The sequence below is a fragment of the Chanos chanos genome, chromosome 12 (genome assembly GCF_902362185.1).
Source record: "Chanos chanos chromosome 12, fChaCha1.1, whole genome shotgun sequence".
Taxonomy (NCBI): Eukaryota; Metazoa; Chordata; class Actinopteri; order Gonorynchiformes; family Chanidae; genus Chanos; species Chanos chanos.
In genome coordinates this window covers 10,256,113-10,275,098 of record NC_044506.1, presented here as the reverse complement: position 1 = coordinate 10,275,098, position 18,986 = coordinate 10,256,113, and the positions used below count along the sequence as shown (strand labels likewise).

Below are 18,986 nucleotides of genomic sequence, written 5' to 3'. Positions count from 1 at the left end.
CTACTCCAGTCACATCGCGGCAGTCACTCGATCCTGCAGATTCTCCCTCTACAACATCAGGAAGATCTGCCCCTTCTTCAGGCAACAGGTGACCCAGTGGTCCAAGCGCTTGTCAACTCCCACCTTGACTACTTCAATGTATTACTGGCTGGCTTGCCGACCTGCGCCATCAGGCCGCTCCAGCTTGTTCAGAATGCCGCTGCACACCTCACCTGGTATTCAACCTCCCAAAGCACTCTCATGTCACTCCACTCCTTACTGCACTCCACTGGCTTCCGGTAGCAGCCCGCATCCAGTTCAAGACACTGGTGCTGGCCTACCAGGCCACAAGAGGCTCCGCCCAATCATACCTTTAGTCCCTGATAACTCCTTATACCCCTGCCAGAACCCCCCGCTCTACAACCTCTGGCCAACTGACGGTCCCCTCACTTCGGGAACCCGGCAGCTGTTCTTCCTGACCACGCCTCTTCTCCACCATTATATAAAAATACTAACCTTGTCTTGTGTTTGTGTTTGTCATTCACTGTCACAGAATTCCAGGAGCGTAATACGAAGGGTAAATTAATGTGTGATCTCTGTTTATGAGGTAATAGGATCTGACTGATGCACTTATTGTAAGTCGCTTTGGCTAAAAGCATCTGCTAAATACCAAATTGTAAATTGTAATTGCATTTTCTTGCGGAAATGCATCCATATGTTGAAGTAAAACAGACTGATTCTCACACATATGCTTTACAACCTTTCTGGTTTCAGATGGGATAATAAGCAGTGCATGTAAAACTAGGCCTCCTGCTCACTTATCACAGTCTCCTGTGATAAACTGTTATATTCTCATATTGCTCTTTTTTTTTCATTGTACAAAAAGTATGAATAAATATGCATTACATTCTGGAGTGTTCCGTGAAGTGTTAATGTAGAGTTTATTTATTTTAAAAGGCCATAATGCTTTGTAAAACAGTGAAAACAATTATTAAAAATGTTATTGTAATTTTAATCTTGTTATATTATACAACTGTAGAACTGAAGAAAACGCAATAAACAATTATTTTGCACAAACATGTCAGCACTCAAATTTGCGTAAGTGTGCTAATTGCGTGCGTGGATTCTGTTCTTACCTAAGAACAAATCCCAAATAAGAAAACATTGGTGGATGTCAGAAAACTGCGAAAGTGGGTTTTAAGAATAAATTTTCTTCTTAAGAACGGCTGGTGAATGAGGTCCAGTGCTGAGGAATTGTACACTGATACAATACTGTCTTGTGACCAGGTGGCTCTTTGCAAAATATGTAAACTGCAAATTTCGAGACGTCATGTGATGAACGGGCAAACATCATATGACCAGGAAAAGAATAACGATGGTTAGTGCGTGGTTCATGGAAAACAGAATTATCCGATGACTGAAGGTGTAACGCACACCTTGAAGTTTTGTTACGCTTTGTCGCCTGTTGATATCAGAACTGTTCTCTTTTTTAAAGAGTCAGTGTGTAAAATAAAGATAAGCTGTAAGCATTAGTCCGCTGTTTTATCTAAATTAAGTTTCTTATTTGAGAAATGGGGGCATTTTCTCCCAGCACATGGCTGTTGATCTTCTGTGTATCGTCATTCATTTCTGCATTCAGTGGTCGATACACTCCTGACTGGAAGAGTTTGGATGCTCGACCACTTCCGAACTGGTACGACGAGGCAAAATTTGGAATTTTTATTCACTGGGGTGTTTTTTCCGTACCTGGCTATGGTGGCTATGGCGAGTGGTTCTGGTGGTTTTGGCAGGGCCGGCAAGATCCGAACTACATTAAGTTTATGATGGAGAATTATCCTCCGGGATTCACCTATGCGGACTTTGCACCTATGTTGCACGGTCAGTTTTTTGATCCACACGAATGGGCTGACATCTTCGAAGCTTCGGGTGCTAAGTGAGTGCATTACGCAAGTTTGCAATAATTTAAATGTGACTTAAAATTGCCACATAAAAACTTTAAGAATGCGATTTTTTATCTGTAAAGATACGTGGTCTTTACCTCGAAGCATCATGAGGGTTTTACAAACTGGCCTTCCCCGAACACCTGGAGCTGGAATTCTGTTAATACTGGTCCTCATAGAGACATCGTCGGCGATTTGGCATCTGCCGTGCGAAATCGGTGAGCAACATGCTTTACAGAGACGCTGGTCGTATTTCATCTCTTCAGAGGTCAAAGGCATTGTACATCAAGATGTTGACTGAATATTTTTGCATCGTTTTATTGATCATATCTTACAGGTCGCTTCACTATGGACTCTATAACTCGTTGTATGAATGGTTCAACCCTATCTATCTGAGTGATAAAAAGGCTGGTTTCAAGACCCAAGAGTTTGTGCGTAATAAACTTATGCCAGAGCTTCACAACTTGGTCACCAGGTAAATTTATCAGGCTACAATGTTGTCTTTGTAGTTTGTAAGCAAACAGGGAACTGAAAATTGAACTGAAACAACCCAGCTACATTAAAAACATGTGATGTACTTGTCTAAATGTTGTGGGTTGTCAAGTTGTTACTAGCATCATTTATAGTCAGAGGAATTTCACTCTGAAAGATAATGAAATAAATATGTGTTACAGATACAAACCAGAGTTAATATGGTCAGATGGAGACTGGGAAGCACCTGACACTTACTGGAACTCAACAGAGTTCTTGGCCTGGCTGTACAATGACAGCCCTGTCAAGGTGGTGTAGTACAGCAGTTATTATACCTTTATTATTTTGTATTTCTGGACCAGAGTGTTGTGTAAATATGAAAAAGGTCTGTGTAAAGTGCCGTGAATCAAACCTTTGTCCCGTAGGATATTGTGGTGACCAATGACAGATGGGGGAAAGGCTGTTACTGTAAACATGGTGGCTACTATAACTGTAAAGACAGGTACTCTCCGGGAGAGCTGCCAAGTCACAAATGGGAGAAATGCCAGTCCCTTGACATACACTCTTGGGGTTTCCGCAAGAACATGAAAGGCACGGACGTAATGGACCTTGCCGCAGTAATAAATGTTAGTTTCCTCTTTCTCCTCTTTTAAGTACTGTTTCACCGTTATTAAGACAATGTTATTGTGCCGCAACATGGATGACTGTCCTGACTTTGCAGCTACATCACTTTACTGTTAAAAAACTGAGTGTATTTGGAAAAATTCTCCTGCCAAAGGATTTTCAGATGTTCGACTAATCCTTTTCTTTTGTAGTAACAGTGCTGATTGTTGTGGTTATAGATGAGAAGAAGTTGTTTTTTTATTTTTCATTTCCTCACTGCTGCTGCAGGATCTGGTTTACACTGTTGCAATGGGTGGGAACTACCTCCTCAATGTCGGGTCCTACTCCAGATGGGATGATCCCTCCTGTATTTGAGGAGCGTCTGAGAAGCATTGGTGCCTGGATGAAGGTGAATGGAGAGGCCATATACGCTTCCAGACCGTGGAGGGTGCAGGCTGAGAATGCCACTGTGCCAGTTTGGTATGTGAAAATCAGTTTAATAGATCCCTCACTACCAGATGACCAGACGGGAGTCACTTCCAAAACTTTTTAATGAAGTACAGCTCTGCAGTGTCGAAAGAATGATCAAGTTTTAGTTCCCTTTTGAGACTGTGACGTGCTTGAGTCTTAGTGTATGTGCACATTGATGGCATTGGGATTATACGTTTGTACTAAAGATATGTCATTTTTTATTCAACAGCATTCATTGCACTGAAACCTTATCTTTTCCTCCTTATGTAACATATCAGAGATGATGATATTATTTTCTTCTTTCTTCACGTATAGGTACACATCCAAAGGCTCCAGTGTATATGCGGTTTTCTGCATAAACCCAATGCAGTACTCATTCAAGCTCAGTACTCCCAAAACTACTGAGGGTTCTGTGGTATGTTCACATCCATCAATAATGTTGTACTCTGTGTTTTCATGAAAATCTGCATTCAGTCACAAATGTTGAATTTTTCTATCGGGAATTCAAAGTTTCTACTGCAGATTGTTCAGAACTTTATTCACACCACCAGGATAATGGTTTTCATACGGTACGGGGAGGCAAGTAATCGTCATGCTGTTGAGGTCCCACATGCAGTATGGTTAATCTACCAAAGGGCTATTGTTACACCTTTTGTGAAGAGCAATTCCAGTTTGACTAGTAGGAAAACCAGCTGGATGACAATGTCTGGTACTGACTGCTTTAAGAAGACTGTAACGATTTCCTTGTCGAGTTTTTGTGGCGGGCATTTTGAACTGGAGCCTGACAAGGGAAAGTAAAGGGTTTTGTTAGAGTAGCGTCAGTTGTAACAGCAAAGTGTCACATGCTGACTGTATTAGGTATCAGTGAAACAGGAGATACATCATTGTTTTTTGTGGAAACCAGCCTCAACAAAGTTTACATCCTTGACAATAATGGATAACTATCTCACCTAGCCAGGTAGACTGCCTGTGGGATTCCCCCACTGACTGACTGACTCACTCCCTCACTTACTTTTATAATCCAGGCACAGATATGGAGTGCAGTTCACACTCCACCCAGTCCCCACTTACTGCTACTGCCATTATGAGAAGTGGGAGTGGTTATTAGTCAGTGCATGCTGGGTGTTGAAGTATAGGATTTTACACAGGGACACAGTGGCACTCTTTCACAGTCATTGTTATAGCACTGTTGTCATTCCTTTCCTTATTCTTTTTGCTGTTGTTGATTATGTTTGTGAATCCCAATGTGTAGGTTACCTTGTTGGGGAATCCTGAACCTCTGAGATGGGCCCCATTGCCATCCTCTGGACTAGTCATACTTCTGCCTGAGCTGCCTCCAACTCCAGCACAAGCCTGGACCCTGAAACTGGATAGAGTATATTGAATAGAGTCATGAACTGTGTTTTACAGCATGTGGAAGAGTAGTAAAAGAATGTTCAGGTATTTACGACAGTTTACAGAAACTTACCTGTAGAAGTATGGTTGTACCTAACATGTTTACATAGGTTTGTATTCAAAATGGTTTTGGAGCAATATGTGTTTGAAAAGAAGAAATTTTAGTATCTTAGCCACGCCTCCTACAGAAGATATATTCTAAATTGTGTAAAAATTTAATGAACACTGATCTCTTTTTCTTGAAAAATGAGGGAAAAACTGGAAAAACAGTCGCAATACAGCTGTTTTTGGAGAGTTTAACTTTTCTGACAGGGTACTCATATTGAAAGGGATAAATTGTTCTCTGGCAATTTTTTTCTTAACTATTTCAGAATTATTTTTTTAATGACCACACGACCAAGGTTGGTGGAATTTACTGTTGGAACAGCATGCTGGGTAAGCTCAATTCAGCAGTGTCAATGACATTAAACATAGGCAGATATTAACATCACATTAGACATTAGAAACAATGACTAGCACAGCAGACAATATTCTACAAGACAAAATTCACAGACAGTATTCACAAACAATATTTACAAGATAGAGGCAGGAGAATTCACAGCTGCCACAAGACAGAAATTTACAGACAATATTTACAAGATTGGCACAGGACATTTAAGTGCAGCTGCCTCTGTCACGGTTAGAGAGAAGTGTTCAGAGTCCTTACTACAGTGGGGGAGAAACTGCTTTTAAAATAGTGTGTTTTGGCAGGCAGGGACCTATAGTGCCTCCTAGAGGGCATTAGCTGGAAGAGGTGGTGAGCAGGGTGAGATAGAGATTGGGTTTTTTTCCACTCTATTGAGTGTGCGTTTGTAATATTGACTGTTGAGTATGAAAAGGTGAGTGCAAGTACCATAACCCAAAATGTTGACCTATTGGAGGTAGTGGTGACCAATGATAGGTGTGTATGGGGGGTTGCTAATCTTGGATGATTTATTGACTGTGCACTGCAGTTTGTGAGGGATTTTGTAATTTTTCTATTTGTTTCTCTAAACTGTTTAAGCAACGTTGCACTGATTTGCACCTCTTTTCATTGAATTATTTGTGCATTTGTGTCTTTATGGTCATGTGAATAAAAGTGTTCTTTGATCGCTTTATTTGTGTTATCATTTATTTATCTTTAATCTCAACTAAAATGTCTGAAATGACCAAATTCTCATTTTTACTAAGGCACGGGGGCAAACAGATCGTTTCATAATTATCACAGTTTAAACTATTTTAAACAGTTGAAAAAAAAACTTGTCAGATTACTCGTTTTGAGATTCCCGGATCTTCTGCAGATTTAAGTTTACACAGTCAAATTTAAGGCTTTCCAGATACGTTTCGTTTAAACAACTGACGATAATAAATATACATACATTTGTAATTTGATACATGCCCGACTTGGACGAACATGGTACCGTATTTGGGACAGTTAAGGGGTAACCAACAGGTGACCCTTGTGAGATCCGGATGTATGCGCAGGTCTGCCTTATGGCTGACGTTCAAAATACAACATTACAACTTCCAAAAGTCATGTGTTACATACAAGAAATCATATGATCAGGAAAAGCATAACAGCTACCTTTACCCGTAGAATCTGGGGCAAGAGAGTCATATAAATGGGATAAGTACAAAGCTGAGCATTCTACAGTTTACAAGAGGCAGTCGTTGGTATTTATCAGTTATTATCGAGTTAGTATAAATAATATCAACAATCTTTGAAGGACATTCCCGTGAATTGAAAGCATTAGCTAGCTAACGTAGCATTTTTTAAAATAACGACATGGGGTCATTTGCTTGCAGTACATGGACTACATTCCTGTGCATATTGTTGTCTGTTTCAACAATCGGTGCAATATACACTCCTGACTGGAAGAGTCTCGATGCTCGACCACTTCCAGAGTGGTATGATGAAGCTAAATTTGGAATTTTTATACACTGGGGGGTCTTTTCCGTGCCTGGCTATGGTAGCGAGTGGTTCTGGTGGCATTGGCAGGGCGAACGAAATCCATTCTACGTTTGGTATATGATGAAGAATTATCCTCCGGGATTCACGTATGCTGACTTTTCACCACTGCTGCGCGGACAGTTTTTTGACCCACAGGAATGGGCTGAAATTTTCGAAGCCTCTGGTGCAAAGTGAGTGTATATCGTGCGTTTACAAATGTCAGTGTGACTGTTATATTACCGCGCGAAACAGTGTGATTCTTATTTTGATCGGTACAGATACGTGGTTCTCACCGCAAAGCACCATGAAGGTTTTACAAACTGGCCCTCCCCGAATTCCTGGAACTGGAATTCTGTAGATGATGGTCCTCATAGAGATATCGTCGGCGAGTTGGCTTCTGCTGTACGAAATCGGTGAGCAACACGCTTTATCGAAACGTTTTGTTTTATTTATTGGAATAGAACCCAAAGGCATTGTACCTCAAGTTTTTCAAATGTTGAATGAACATTTTCTCATCGTTTATTGGTTATATCCTATAGGTCTCTTCACTATGGACTCTATAACTCGTTGTATGAGTGGTTCAACCCTCTGTATCTGAGTGATAAAAAGGCTGGTTTCAATACCCAAGAGTTTGTGCGCAATAAACTTATGCCAGAGCTTTACAACTTGGTCACCAGGTAAATATAACAGATTACAGTGTTGTCTGTGTAATATGTAAGCAAACAGACAAATGAAAACAGTACTGTTTCTTTTTTACTGCCTCATGCAATTGTTCTAAGGCTGTGGCCTCTCAGACTATTTACCAGCATCATTATAGATAACCTGAGCAAGTTCACCCTGAAAGATAATGAAATAAATATGTGTTACAGATACAAACCAGAGTTAATATGGTCAGATGGAGACTGGGAAGCACCTGACACTTACTGGAACTCAACAGAGTTCTTGGCCTGGCTGTACAATGACAGCCCTGTCCAGGTGGTGTAGAGCAGCAGTTATTATACCTTTATTATTTTGTATTGTTAGGACAGACTGTTGAGTATGAAAAGGTCTGTGTACCATAACCCAAACTTTTGTCCCATAGGATGTTGTGGTGACCAATGACAGATGGGGAAAAGGATGCTCCTGTAAACATGGTGGCTATTACAACTGTAAGGATAAGTTCACTCCAGGAGAGCTGCCAAGTCACAAATGGGAGAAATGCACGTCCATCGACACTCACTCTTGGGGTTTCCGTAGGAACATGAAAATCAAGGAGCTAATGGACCTTCCCACTATAATTAACGTTAGTTTCCCTTTTCCCGTTTCCCCAGTTTTATACAATTCTACAAGTTTTCAGACCATTATGCTGATATTAATGACTGTTCTGACTCTCTGTTAGCAGAGTTCAGCTATGACTTTGGCAACTACATAGGAAACAGCATGAAAGCTACGATTGTACTAATTTAAAAAAAACAAAAAAGAAACATTGCCCAGTCCAAACAGTTTGAAGTGTAATGCCAGTTGTTTTCTTTGCAGAAGTTCTACTGATTGTAATACTTACAGATGAGAGTAGACTGTTTGTTACCTCTAACATTCAATCTTGCTGCAGGATCTGGTTTACACTGTTGCAATGGGTGGGAACTACCTCCTCAATGTCGGTCCTACTCCAGATGGGATGATCCCTCCTGTATTTGAGGAGCGTCTGAGAAGCATTGGTGCCTGGATGAAGGTGAATGGAGAGGCCATATACGCTTCCAGACCATGGAGGGTGCAGGCTGAGAATGCCACTGTGCCAGTTTGGTATGTGAAAATCAGTTTAATAGATCCCTCACTACCAGATGACCATGAGGGAGTCACTTCCAAAACTTTTAAATTCAGCTTAACATAGCAGTACGCACAGAATGATTTAAACTTATTCACTGACTTGGAATTGTTTGGTATCTTTGCATCGAAGATGTTTTTGAATTGAATTTTAAGTCTGCCGTTATCATAAGTTCCTACTTACGGAGGATGCAACAGATGTTTAGTAGCATTTCCTTCCTTCTTTTGTTTAGGTACACGTCCAAAGGCTCCAGCATATATGCAGTCTTCTTCTTACACCCAATGCAGTACTCATTCAAGCTGAGTACACCCAAAACTACTGAGAGCTCTGTGGTATGTTCACATCCATCAAAAACATTGTCCTGTATGTTTTTGCAAAAAAAAAAAAAAAAACAAAAAAACCAACCTGCATTCAGTCACAAATGCTGAATTTCTTTGCACAGACATCTAGTAATTTATTCCCACCGCAGGACTAATGCTTGGCATGCAGTGTTTGTAAGCAAGAATTTGCTTAAATGTCAATGTTTTGACACTCCTCCCGAACCACTTACTTTCAATGGCCAGTTTATTTTGTTCATACATGTGGTACCTGGTTAAACTCCCTGTTGACTCTAGTATGGCCTGAATACTTTAGGACATAGATTCTGTAAGATGTACATAGAGGAAACCCTACATAGAGTTGTTTGGAACCAGTACACTGGCATCACCCAGTATCTGCAGACTGGACAATCATGCATTCATGCTTCAAGCAGCCCTATCCATCCATAGATGCTCTGCATAGCTCCAGGAACATGTGTGGTTCCAGGAACATGACAGTGATACAGCATGTGCCCCTCGGAATTTGGTGCATTTTTCTGCTACAAGTATCCCAGTGTCGAACAGTAAACTATAGCTGTGAAGGTATTCACCTGGCCAGCAACTATGTTCAGATATCCTGTTTCTCTCAAACATCGCTCAGTTGGTATCATGGAACCTAACGTGTGTAATGAAATCATTCCCCACTCATTACAGTAAAGTCACCAAACTGTGCTCTTCATACCAGGAACTATGGGTCCATACATCTATGCTTCTCGCCTAAAGTCCTGATCCTGCTGTCAGCAAAAGGCACCAGGAACCCTCAGTTGCCATGTCATAGCCCTTCTGTTAGCTTGCATAGTTTTTGCCATTCTACTTTGTTCATCCTCTTTATTGAACTTTGTTCACCCATAGGGACTGTTGCAGGATGTTTTATCATTTATGATTCCACTCATGGTATACTTTTAACGCTATTGTACTTAAAAAGTCCAAAAGAGTGGCTGTTTTTTAAAGTAGTGAAATTGGCACGCCTGGGACTGACTGACCTATCATAAAATTGCTTAGGTCACTCTTGTTGCCCATTCTTAGATTTAGTCTAACAATTACCGGATCCCCTCATACCTGTTTTTCTGCTTTATATACCAAGCCAGGGTTCTGTCGGTGCAGTGCTACAAACTAAATCTGGCAGCTTTTCCATGAGCTACCAGGGCTATTGCCAGTTTGAGTAGTGGGAAAACCTCTTTTAGATAACACATCCAGGGGGGTCTTTTGCTAATTTAAAAACTGCGGCAGTTTCTGGGGCCAGTCAATTAAAATTGGATTTTGTCTTAAATTAAAGGGAGTTGTGGTGCACTCACATTTGCTATAATCACAAAGCTAAAAGTGCTTAAGCCAGCAACTACATTTACATTTTTGACAAGGATGGATCATTTCAGTGACACTGACTATTCATCAACACTTCTTGATGAAGAGAATTTAATGAAAAGAGTTGTGTTTGGTATTACAGCAGTAATACAAAGCACAATTTATTGCACAGGACTATTTGTTATCACTGTAGTGACATCAGTTCATATACCAGAATGGCCTTTTAAACTGAATTGTTGATCATGTTTGTGAATCCCAATGTGTAGGTTACCTTGTTGGGGAATCCTGAACCTCTGAGATGGGCCCCATTGCCATCCTCTGGACTAGTCATACTTCTGCCTGAGCTGCCTCCAACTCCAGCACAAGCTTGGACCCTGAAACTGGATGGAGTATATTGAATAGAGTCATGAACTGTGTTTTACGTCATATGGAAGAACAACAAAAGAATTTTCTTTTTTTCAAAAGCCACTTCATAGGGATGTTGTTTTGAAAAGTGAGTAAAAAGACGAAATTGAGATTCTGTTCAAAATGGGTTTTTTTTTTGGAGGAGAATGTTTGAAAAGGAGAAAATTTTAGTGGTCTACATGTAGAGCAGTGTCATGTTATGTAACTAAAACAAAAGTAATGAACATCTCATTCTCTTACTGAATCAATGACATACACAAAAGGGAAAACAAAATCTGATTGTGGTTGAAAAACTATTGAGATTTCAGATCAGAAATTTATGTTGGTTGGACCAGCTGTTTAGAGTTTACTCTGTCATGAGATGTTGATTTTTCAGTGTTTCTGTTTGATTTTTTTTTTTTTAATGTGGTTCTAAAAAATGAAGTCTTTTTACCAGAGAAATGTGGCACTGAATTTTGCCTGTTTTTTGTTGACTATTTTTGTACTTCAGAAGATTTAAAGTTTATGATTAAAGATACTATCTGATTGCTCTTTGTGTTACTCCTTAAATGTTATACACAGTCTCTGAAACTACCAAAGCATATTTTGAATCAGAATAATATTAATTTCTGATTTGTACTTTTCATATGAGAACTTAAACCGTTCCACCGCGTTCTTTAAAGGTCAAACAACAAATACACTCTGCACACAGCAAGACCTGAGGAAGAAAACATCTTGTTCTAAAAAACGTAATAAAGGAACATCGTCTCTAAATTTTGCAAATTTGTACATTTGATATAAAACATGTTCAAATATTTTAAATTATTTATCATAGCTATATTCTTCATGTATATATTAGAAATATTTATCAAATAAATATATAAATTCATGAACATTTTATATCGCGGTATAGTCACACTCTATGGTGATTTTCTGCCCCGTGTGTGTGTGTCTGTGTGTCTCAGGAAGCAGAGGAAGTTATGCCCCATCTCAACAGTAGGTGTGCTGTGTCCTGCTGCAGTGCTGTGCCGCGCTGCAGTGAGTGGTTTTCTGAGTGTGTGTGTGTGTGTGTGTGTGTGTTTGTGTGTATAAGCCTGTGTCAGCTGGCCAGACGCAAAGTGCTTCTGCCGCTGCTGCTGCTGCTGCTGCTGCTACTCCACAGTGTGGGAGAGGAGGGGGAAGGAGAGAGAGAGAGGGAGAGAGAGAGAGAGAAGGAGAGAGGGAGAGAAGGATAGTACAGGCCTCGCCAAATAAAGCCATGGGGGCCTGGGCTGGGATGGCCCTTTTAACGCTATAAATACGCTGTGCTTCTGCCGATTCGGGTTTGGTGGCTGGGGCTCTGTACCAGCGACTACTCCAGCCCATCTCTGTAGACTCTCATCAACACTTAAACGTTTGGCCATGCCTCGAGTGGATGCTGACCTCAAACTGGACTTTAAAGATGTCCTGTTCAGACCAAAGAGGAGCAGTCTGAAGAGCAGGTCAGAGGTAAGATAGTTTGTGCTCAGAGTTTCTGGAGGTTTTTTTTCGGTAATAGGTGTTGTCTGCCATGATTTTGCAAAGTTTGTTTTGGCAGTACGAAAGTAACCCTAAGGCTGTTTGAAATTCAAATGGTGTTAAGATAATTATTATTGCGTGTGTGTGTGTATGTGTGTGTGTGTGAGAGAGAGAGAGAGAGAGATAGAGAGAGAAACAGAGAACAGAGAGCATGTGGTGCATAATCAGTGTGGAACTCTCCCTGACCTTTATCAGGGTCAAGTTGTCAACGTCAACGTCAGTGCTGTTGTTAAGGTTGTTTTGTCTAACCTCTATTTGTCGTGGCTGATCTGCAGCCTGTAGTCTCAGTCTCTCTACTGAGGCTTGGCTTGGTTGTGAGGCCTGAATGGCTAACCCAGAAACCTAACCCTGTAGAATCCGAACAGGCTTCACAGCAACAAGGGACCGGTTTAAGGTAGAGCAACATGAGATGAACCAGTGCTCTCAAAATGTGTTTAAAAATAGACCTGAAGAACTGTGTGTGTGTGTGTGTGTGTGTGTGTGTGTGTGTGTGTGTGTGTGTGTGTGCGCGTGTGTGTGTGTGTACTAAATGTCAGTGAGACCGGATTCCAGTGTGGACATGCTGTCCAATGCTCTCTGTCTGTTTTTCAGCTGAACAAGAGATCACCGTTTACCTAAGTGTACACGTACACACACGCATTCAAATATAAATATCACGTTTATTTATGATACATGGAAGGGCATCCTGTTGAGAAGCCTCAGGAGCAGTGCACTGTGGTGACATATCTAGTCCTATTCATTCTGTCCCTGCACTGACACTGTCATTATGGACCACTGATTTTCTCACCAAATGTGGAGTTGGTACCAATGAGATACCTCCTGACAGTGTTTTCTATTTCTCCATCTTAGCGTGAATTCATGGGCATTTTGCCTAAAACTTAATTTCTGTTGTTTGATTTTGATGTTTTATCAAATTTGATTTTCTGAAGGAGTCTTATGTTCTTGATTTGGAGGATGAAACATTTTGTATACAAGCTGCGTTTTTCAAGGGATGTTACAAAAACAGTTTAGAGAAGTGCTTCTCATCTAACCTAATGAGAGTTTGCAGAACTTTTTGATGAAATGACAATTTAGAAAATATTCTAAAACCTTTTATTTGCAAAGATCAGGGCAAACTCACACCTGGATGCTCCATTCAGACTGTAGGAGGTTTATAAGGTAACTGAACGCTGTGTGAGGAGGTTTATCAGGTCAGGTAACTGAACACTGTATGAGGAGGTTTATCAGGTAACTGAAGATTGTGTGCCACTTGAAAGAGACACCCAGTCACATCTCTTCTTAGGTTCACCTTACCTCCCTCTGTCCAATCAGTGTTGACAACTGATTCATAATTGAGCAAACTGGTCTCTCCCTGTCTTTCTCTCTCTCTCTCTCTCTCTCGCTCTCTCTCTCTCTCTCTCTCTCTCTCTCTCGCTCTCTCTCTCTCTCTCTTTTCATCGCTAAATATAGGTCTTGCATGCAGTTGTTTGCCTCGCTTGTGGACAGTCACGTTGCCCAACCGATAGATAAAATTAGCGTCGACACAGACAGAGTTAAACTCATGTGTGGGACGCGTTAGCAGTAGATCCCGCGCAGGCAGAAGTGAGGGGGAGCTCCTGGTTCTCTGCATTTCACTGCAGGATGACATCACAGGGCGGTCAGGTTCTGCTCCAGTGGGCTGGCGGTATTGACTGCCGCTCCGCAGGCGCAGCCTGGTAATAATAGTGATATGTAGGCTCATTCAAGCAGAACGGCAGCTGTGATCGGGCGTCTGCCTCTTCTGCACCTCGGTAATCAATCAGTGTGATGACAAAGCCTTACAGGGCTCTATCTCAGGCGGTTAGAAAATCACCCATTTAACCAGCAACAGCTGATTGATTTTTGGTTTGAAAATAAGCAGTGGGATCATTTTGTTGTTGTTGTTGTTGCTGTTTGATATTAAACCCAGTGTGTACACAATACACATCAGTGTGCCTTCCATAAAAGGTTACATTAGAGAGGTATAATGTAAGCTGTTAACACTATGTGAACTCTAACTGAGAGGCTAATCATAATACATTATTAGTATGCCTGCTCAACACTGCCTGAAACTGCCTGATCCCCTTCAGAACAGTGTATTACTGGATATCATATCTTGTCCCCGTGTCCATGGGAAAAGTGTGTGTGTGTGTGTGTGTGTGTGTGTGTGTGTGTGTGTGTGTGTGTGTGTGTCTGTGTGTGTGGAGGTGGGGTGTTCATGTGAGTGCATGTGTGGGGAGGGGGCTCTGTGTGTGTGTAAGTGTTTATGTACATCATGTGTCAGCTTACAATTCATCACAACATTCTCTCGCCTGTCTCTCTAAATGGTTCAGCATCAGACCTCCATTCAAATGGCCTGGACAATGGTGTCTTGGCCTGGTGGTGTAACAAAAATATTCCTCAGTTTCAAACAACCAACCAAACACTCTTAGAGAGGCACAGGTCAATAACAGCCTTCAAACAGACTTTAAAACAGTGTCTTAAAATACTGTGAACAGGTTATGTGTTAAGTTCACATTTTTGCATACTTCTTTTGACATTTCAATATGTAAAACAGACCAGAAATATCATTTACAGCTATACTGTGTTGATCTGACTCCTTCACTTGTGTGGTATGATCTACAGTTATTTGAACATGCGTGATGTGCCTTACTAATTAGAGGAAGGGCTACATTCAAGACACAGAAAAGGTAGATATTGCATATTTCACCTGGGATGTAAATAAATAGGGGATTAATTGAACAGCAAATCACAGAACACGTTCACTTTGTTGTGCTTCACAGCAAACCAGTCCCCAGTGAAACATTCTTCTTTCTCACATATGGAACTGCTGAAGAACAACAATTTGTGCTCAGTTAGGTATCAGTTCAGAGGGCTGTATGTTTCTGGCTCTTAATGGCCCCTGTTACATGTCATGTGATCAAACTCATGATCTGTGGATGTGTGTCAGTCGCCACATGACTGAGGGAAAAGGGGCTGTCTAAAGGAGGTGGATTTGATTATGTCAGTCAGTCAGTAAGCCCAGGCTCAGAACCAGGTGCCACCGTGACCAGGTGGAACATTGACTCCCAATGACTTCAAAAGCACTGCTTGCCACAGAGCAAAACACTGTCCATGTTCAGTCCATCTGGTTAAGGCACTTACATGCTGAGCAGCAATTATAACCTTTCCCATGTGTATGTCTGTTTATTTAACTATCTGTCACTACTTCCTCTTGTTTTGTCCTCACAGGTGGATCTCCAGAGGACCTTCACATTCCGTAACTCCAAACAAACCTACAATGGGATTCCCATCATTGCTGCTAACATGGACACCACTGGCACCTTTGAGATGGCCCAGGTCATGAGCAAAGTCAGTATACTCTAACAGGACCAGAATTCAACCAGAGAAATTTCCATTCAGTTATTAAGAGAAATGACTGGTTTTGGGGTAGATAAGACACAGAGTTTGCAGACAAAATTGTACCATTCACTAGTATTGCTGAATGGATTTTTGCTTAATAGTACAAACTGTGAAATATTCTAAGTTGTTGAAACTGTAAATGCAGAAAATGTACTGTACAGTTGCGGTTGGTTGTCCTATCATAAAATCTTCAAACAGTTCTTTTTTGTTCTTTCTCTCTCTCACTCTTTCATTCTCTCTCTCAGCACACGCTCTTCACTGCAATTCATAAGCACTACTCCCTGGAGGAGTGGAAAACGTTTGCAGCCAGTCACCCAGAATGCCTGGAGGTAAATGTTCTTAGCTGTGAGGTTAACATGTGGAGTGGAAGTAATTTGTCAGTGACTGTGCATTCTCCATCAAAGCTCTGTTCAGAGCGAGGCGGCGGAGGGTGGGGGCGGCTGGAGGGTGGGTGTATTGTCACATGCATTGTGCACCACACAAGATGACATCTGGAATACATGCATTTTAGTACTATAAACACGCAGTTGTGTCTCTCATGGCTGTGAATATTTAGTATGGTATGCAAGTTTTTTGTTTTTTTTTTTTAAACAATTTCAAATCTAAAACGATACACAAGTAGCCATAAAAGAAGTTCAGAACCTGCAGAAGATTAAACGTATTCCTATGAGACATATGCATGGACATCTGAAAGCAGATGGAGTCTAGAATGTTCTCCTCTCTCTCTCTGCACTCCTCTGCTTCTCAGCATGTGGCAGCCAGCTCAGGCAGCGGCAAGGCCGATCTGGAGAAGCTGTGCAGCATCCTGGAGGCTATTCCGCTAATCAAGTACATCTGCTTGGACGTGGCCAATGGGTACTCGGAGTACTTTGTGGAGTTTGTCAAAACGGTTCGCCAGAAGTTCCCCAATCATACCATTATGGTGAGATGTTAGAATCAGCTTTTCTTGTGTATTCTAAATGGATTGTTATTTCTGGCTCTGATTAACTACAAATCCCATGATACACTTGGTTTTTGTTTGGTCCAACAGGCCGGTAATGTGGTGACAGGGGAAATGGTGGAGGAGCTCATTCTGTCTGGAGCTGATATCATTAAAGTGGGCATTGGACCAGGTATGTGTGACACTTCTTCTGATTCCCCTGGAAACAGAATTCTTCAAATTTGTTCCATCTTTCTCAACCTTCTGGCAAATACTTTAGACAAGGCCTCAGCTCAGATGACTAACCAAATACCACAGAATTCATTCCTAATAATGACTTTCCTTTGCAGGAATAAAGCAACTTCTTTCTTCATTCTAAAACACTGTGTTTTGCATTATGGTTTGGAGAGGCTCAAATTTTATACAATTACTTGTCAAATGTATTGTTGACAAATCTGAAAAGTCACATTATCATATGCACTGAATTATCATAATTGGAAATAGACAGAAAAACAAAATCCACACAAATGCAGATGAGACAAAGAACATTTGTAAATGTACAAAAATGGTCAAAATATTGGTTTATCCCATGAGGAATTTGTGATTCTGTTTGTGCTGCGCCTGAAATCCACAGGTTCTGTATGTACCACTCGCATTAAAACGGGTGTGGGTTATCCACAGCTAAGTGCTGTTATTGAGTGTGCAGATTCGGCCCATGGCCTGAAAGGACACATCATCTCAGTAAGTCTCCAGTCTTGATTAAAATCTCTCCTTTTTGGTCCTTTTTTCCCCTGTGACACAGTAATAATGACTTGTTGACTGCATGAAGCAGTGGAACACAAATGTTGCATTACCTTCATTTCACCTGCAGAGGGCAGCATCCACTCATCTATATTTTGTTTCTTAAGGCACTGGCATGGTGTCTGACTAGTTTACTAGTGCCAATACAAATGACTGAAACCAAACAGTTGGACAGTTAATCTGTTAGATCATTTGAGGATTACTATTTGTAGATGACTATATACTTCCCTCTCCAGGATGGAGGCTGCAGCTGTCCAGGAGATGTTGCCAAAGCCTTTGGTAAGCTCTGTTTGGTCAGAAACTCATTTTTAACTGCAACTTTACAGCTCTGTAAAGTTACTGCATTACTGGGTTTTTTTGCTGTGGCCTTTTTAGGGGCAGGGGCCGATTTCGTCATGTTGGGGGGCATGTTCGCAGGACACGACCAGTGTGCGGGCGACGTTATCGAGAAGGACGGCAAGAAATACAAACTGTTCTACGGAATGAGTTCGGACACAGCCATGAAAAAATACGTGGGCGGAGTCGCAGAGTACAGGTGAGGAGAAGCTGTCCCAGCTGCCGTCAGCATTGACATGAGCTAGAAATGATATCCGTTACACACGGGCACTTCTAATGTGCTAAGAGTTCTTGTCACATGCATAAAATTCTCTTCTTGTCTGCATTCTACATTATTTACAGCATACCTGACATTTACTATGCATTAAAATTATATGAAGTTATATGAAGGTGTGTTTTGTCAGGTATGACAAAGTAAAAATGACTAGAGATCAGCTAGCAGCAGAATGTGCAACACGGATGAGATGTGGCTGTAATACTGCTGGGATGCTTTGTAAGTGTTGATCTGTTGTCATGGTTTCAGGGCGTCAGAGGGCAGGACAGTGCAGGTGCCCTACAAAGGTGACGTAGAGGGCACCATCAGGGATATCCTGGGGGGGTTACGCTCCACCTGTACCTATGTGGGAGCAGCCAAACTCAAAGAGCTCAGTAGGAGGACCACCTTCATTAGAGTCACACAACAATCCAGCCAAATGTTCACCTAGTCCCGCACCATGTTAACACAAACACACGTACATACACCACACAACCGTACGCTCTCCCCATTTCTATAGGAATCACTCAACAGTACAGCAACAAGACATTTCATCTAACGCTTTAACTATGGCACATGTAACTGTTTTCACATATAAACTCTCACGCTTTCCTTGTCCCCACACTATCCTCTACCTTTATCACTTTGGCAGCCTCTCTTTTTCTCTCTGTCTCCCTCTGTCTGCGTCTCTCTCTTTCTCTCTGTCTCTTCTCTCTGTGGCTCTCTCTTCTCACACTCTCTTCTCTTTTTCTCTGTCATTCTCTCACTCACTTACACACACACACTCACACACGCACACACACTCGCACACATACAGACAAAGCCTTAGTTACAGTCTATTTCTCTCAGGATCCTTGCTGTACTGTTAAGAGACATTTCTTGTAATTAAGTTACAGCATGACTCATGCTATTGTGAATGTAAAGCCTTTAAGCTATACGAACAGAATAAACAGTATGCCACAGCATGGCATAACCTTCACTTAAATCAGCTGGGTAGAGACTCTCCATTTTACCCCCCCCCCCCCCCCCTTTGGCAAGAGCTGTTAACAA

The 18,986-nt window shown here is 41.4% G+C and overlaps 3 protein-coding genes across 4 annotated transcripts; all 3 read left to right on the top strand.

Annotated features, from left to right (window-relative positions):
• The first annotated feature begins 1,550 nt into the window (after window positions 1-1,550).
• Window positions 1,551-4,848, top strand: LOC115824721 (tissue alpha-L-fucosidase-like). Its single transcript, XM_030788478.1, is given in 9 exon segments — window positions 1,551-1,912; window positions 2,003-2,137; window positions 2,257-2,394; window positions 2,594-2,699; window positions 2,816-3,016; window positions 3,282-3,326; window positions 3,328-3,473; window positions 3,780-3,879; window positions 4,717-4,848. Coding segments are annotated over 9 exon segments (1,365 nt in total).
• Window positions 4,849-6,486: 1,638 nt separating this feature from the next.
• Window positions 6,487-11,220, top strand: fuca1.2 (alpha-L-fucosidase 1, tandem duplicate 2). Its single transcript, XM_030789509.1, has 8 exons — window positions 6,487-7,019; window positions 7,107-7,241; window positions 7,368-7,505; window positions 7,698-7,803; window positions 7,910-8,110; window positions 8,417-8,607; window positions 8,862-8,961; window positions 10,554-11,220. The coding sequence occupies exons 1-8, from the start codon at window positions 6,664-6,666 to the stop codon at window positions 10,683-10,685; spliced, it is 1,359 nt and encodes a 452-aa protein (XP_030645369.1). The 5' UTR covers window positions 6,487-6,663; the 3' UTR covers window positions 10,686-11,220.
• An 852-nt stretch (window positions 11,221-12,072) lies between these two features.
• Window positions 12,073-18,387, top strand: gmpr (guanosine monophosphate reductase). 2 transcript variants are annotated; one of them, XM_030789517.1, is made up of 9 exons: window positions 12,073-12,159; window positions 15,457-15,576; window positions 15,873-15,956; window positions 16,376-16,549; window positions 16,658-16,739; window positions 17,181-17,287; window positions 17,584-17,626; window positions 17,723-17,882; window positions 18,207-18,387. In XM_030789517.1, the coding sequence occupies exons 1-9, from the start codon at window positions 12,073-12,075 to the stop codon at window positions 18,385-18,387; spliced, it is 1,038 nt and encodes a 345-aa protein (XP_030645377.1). The 2 variants fall into 2 exon arrangements, with proteins under 2 accessions (XP_030645377.1, XP_030645378.1); XM_030789518.1 differs by lacking the exon at window positions 15,873-15,956.
• Window positions 18,388-18,986: the final 599 nt, after the last annotated feature.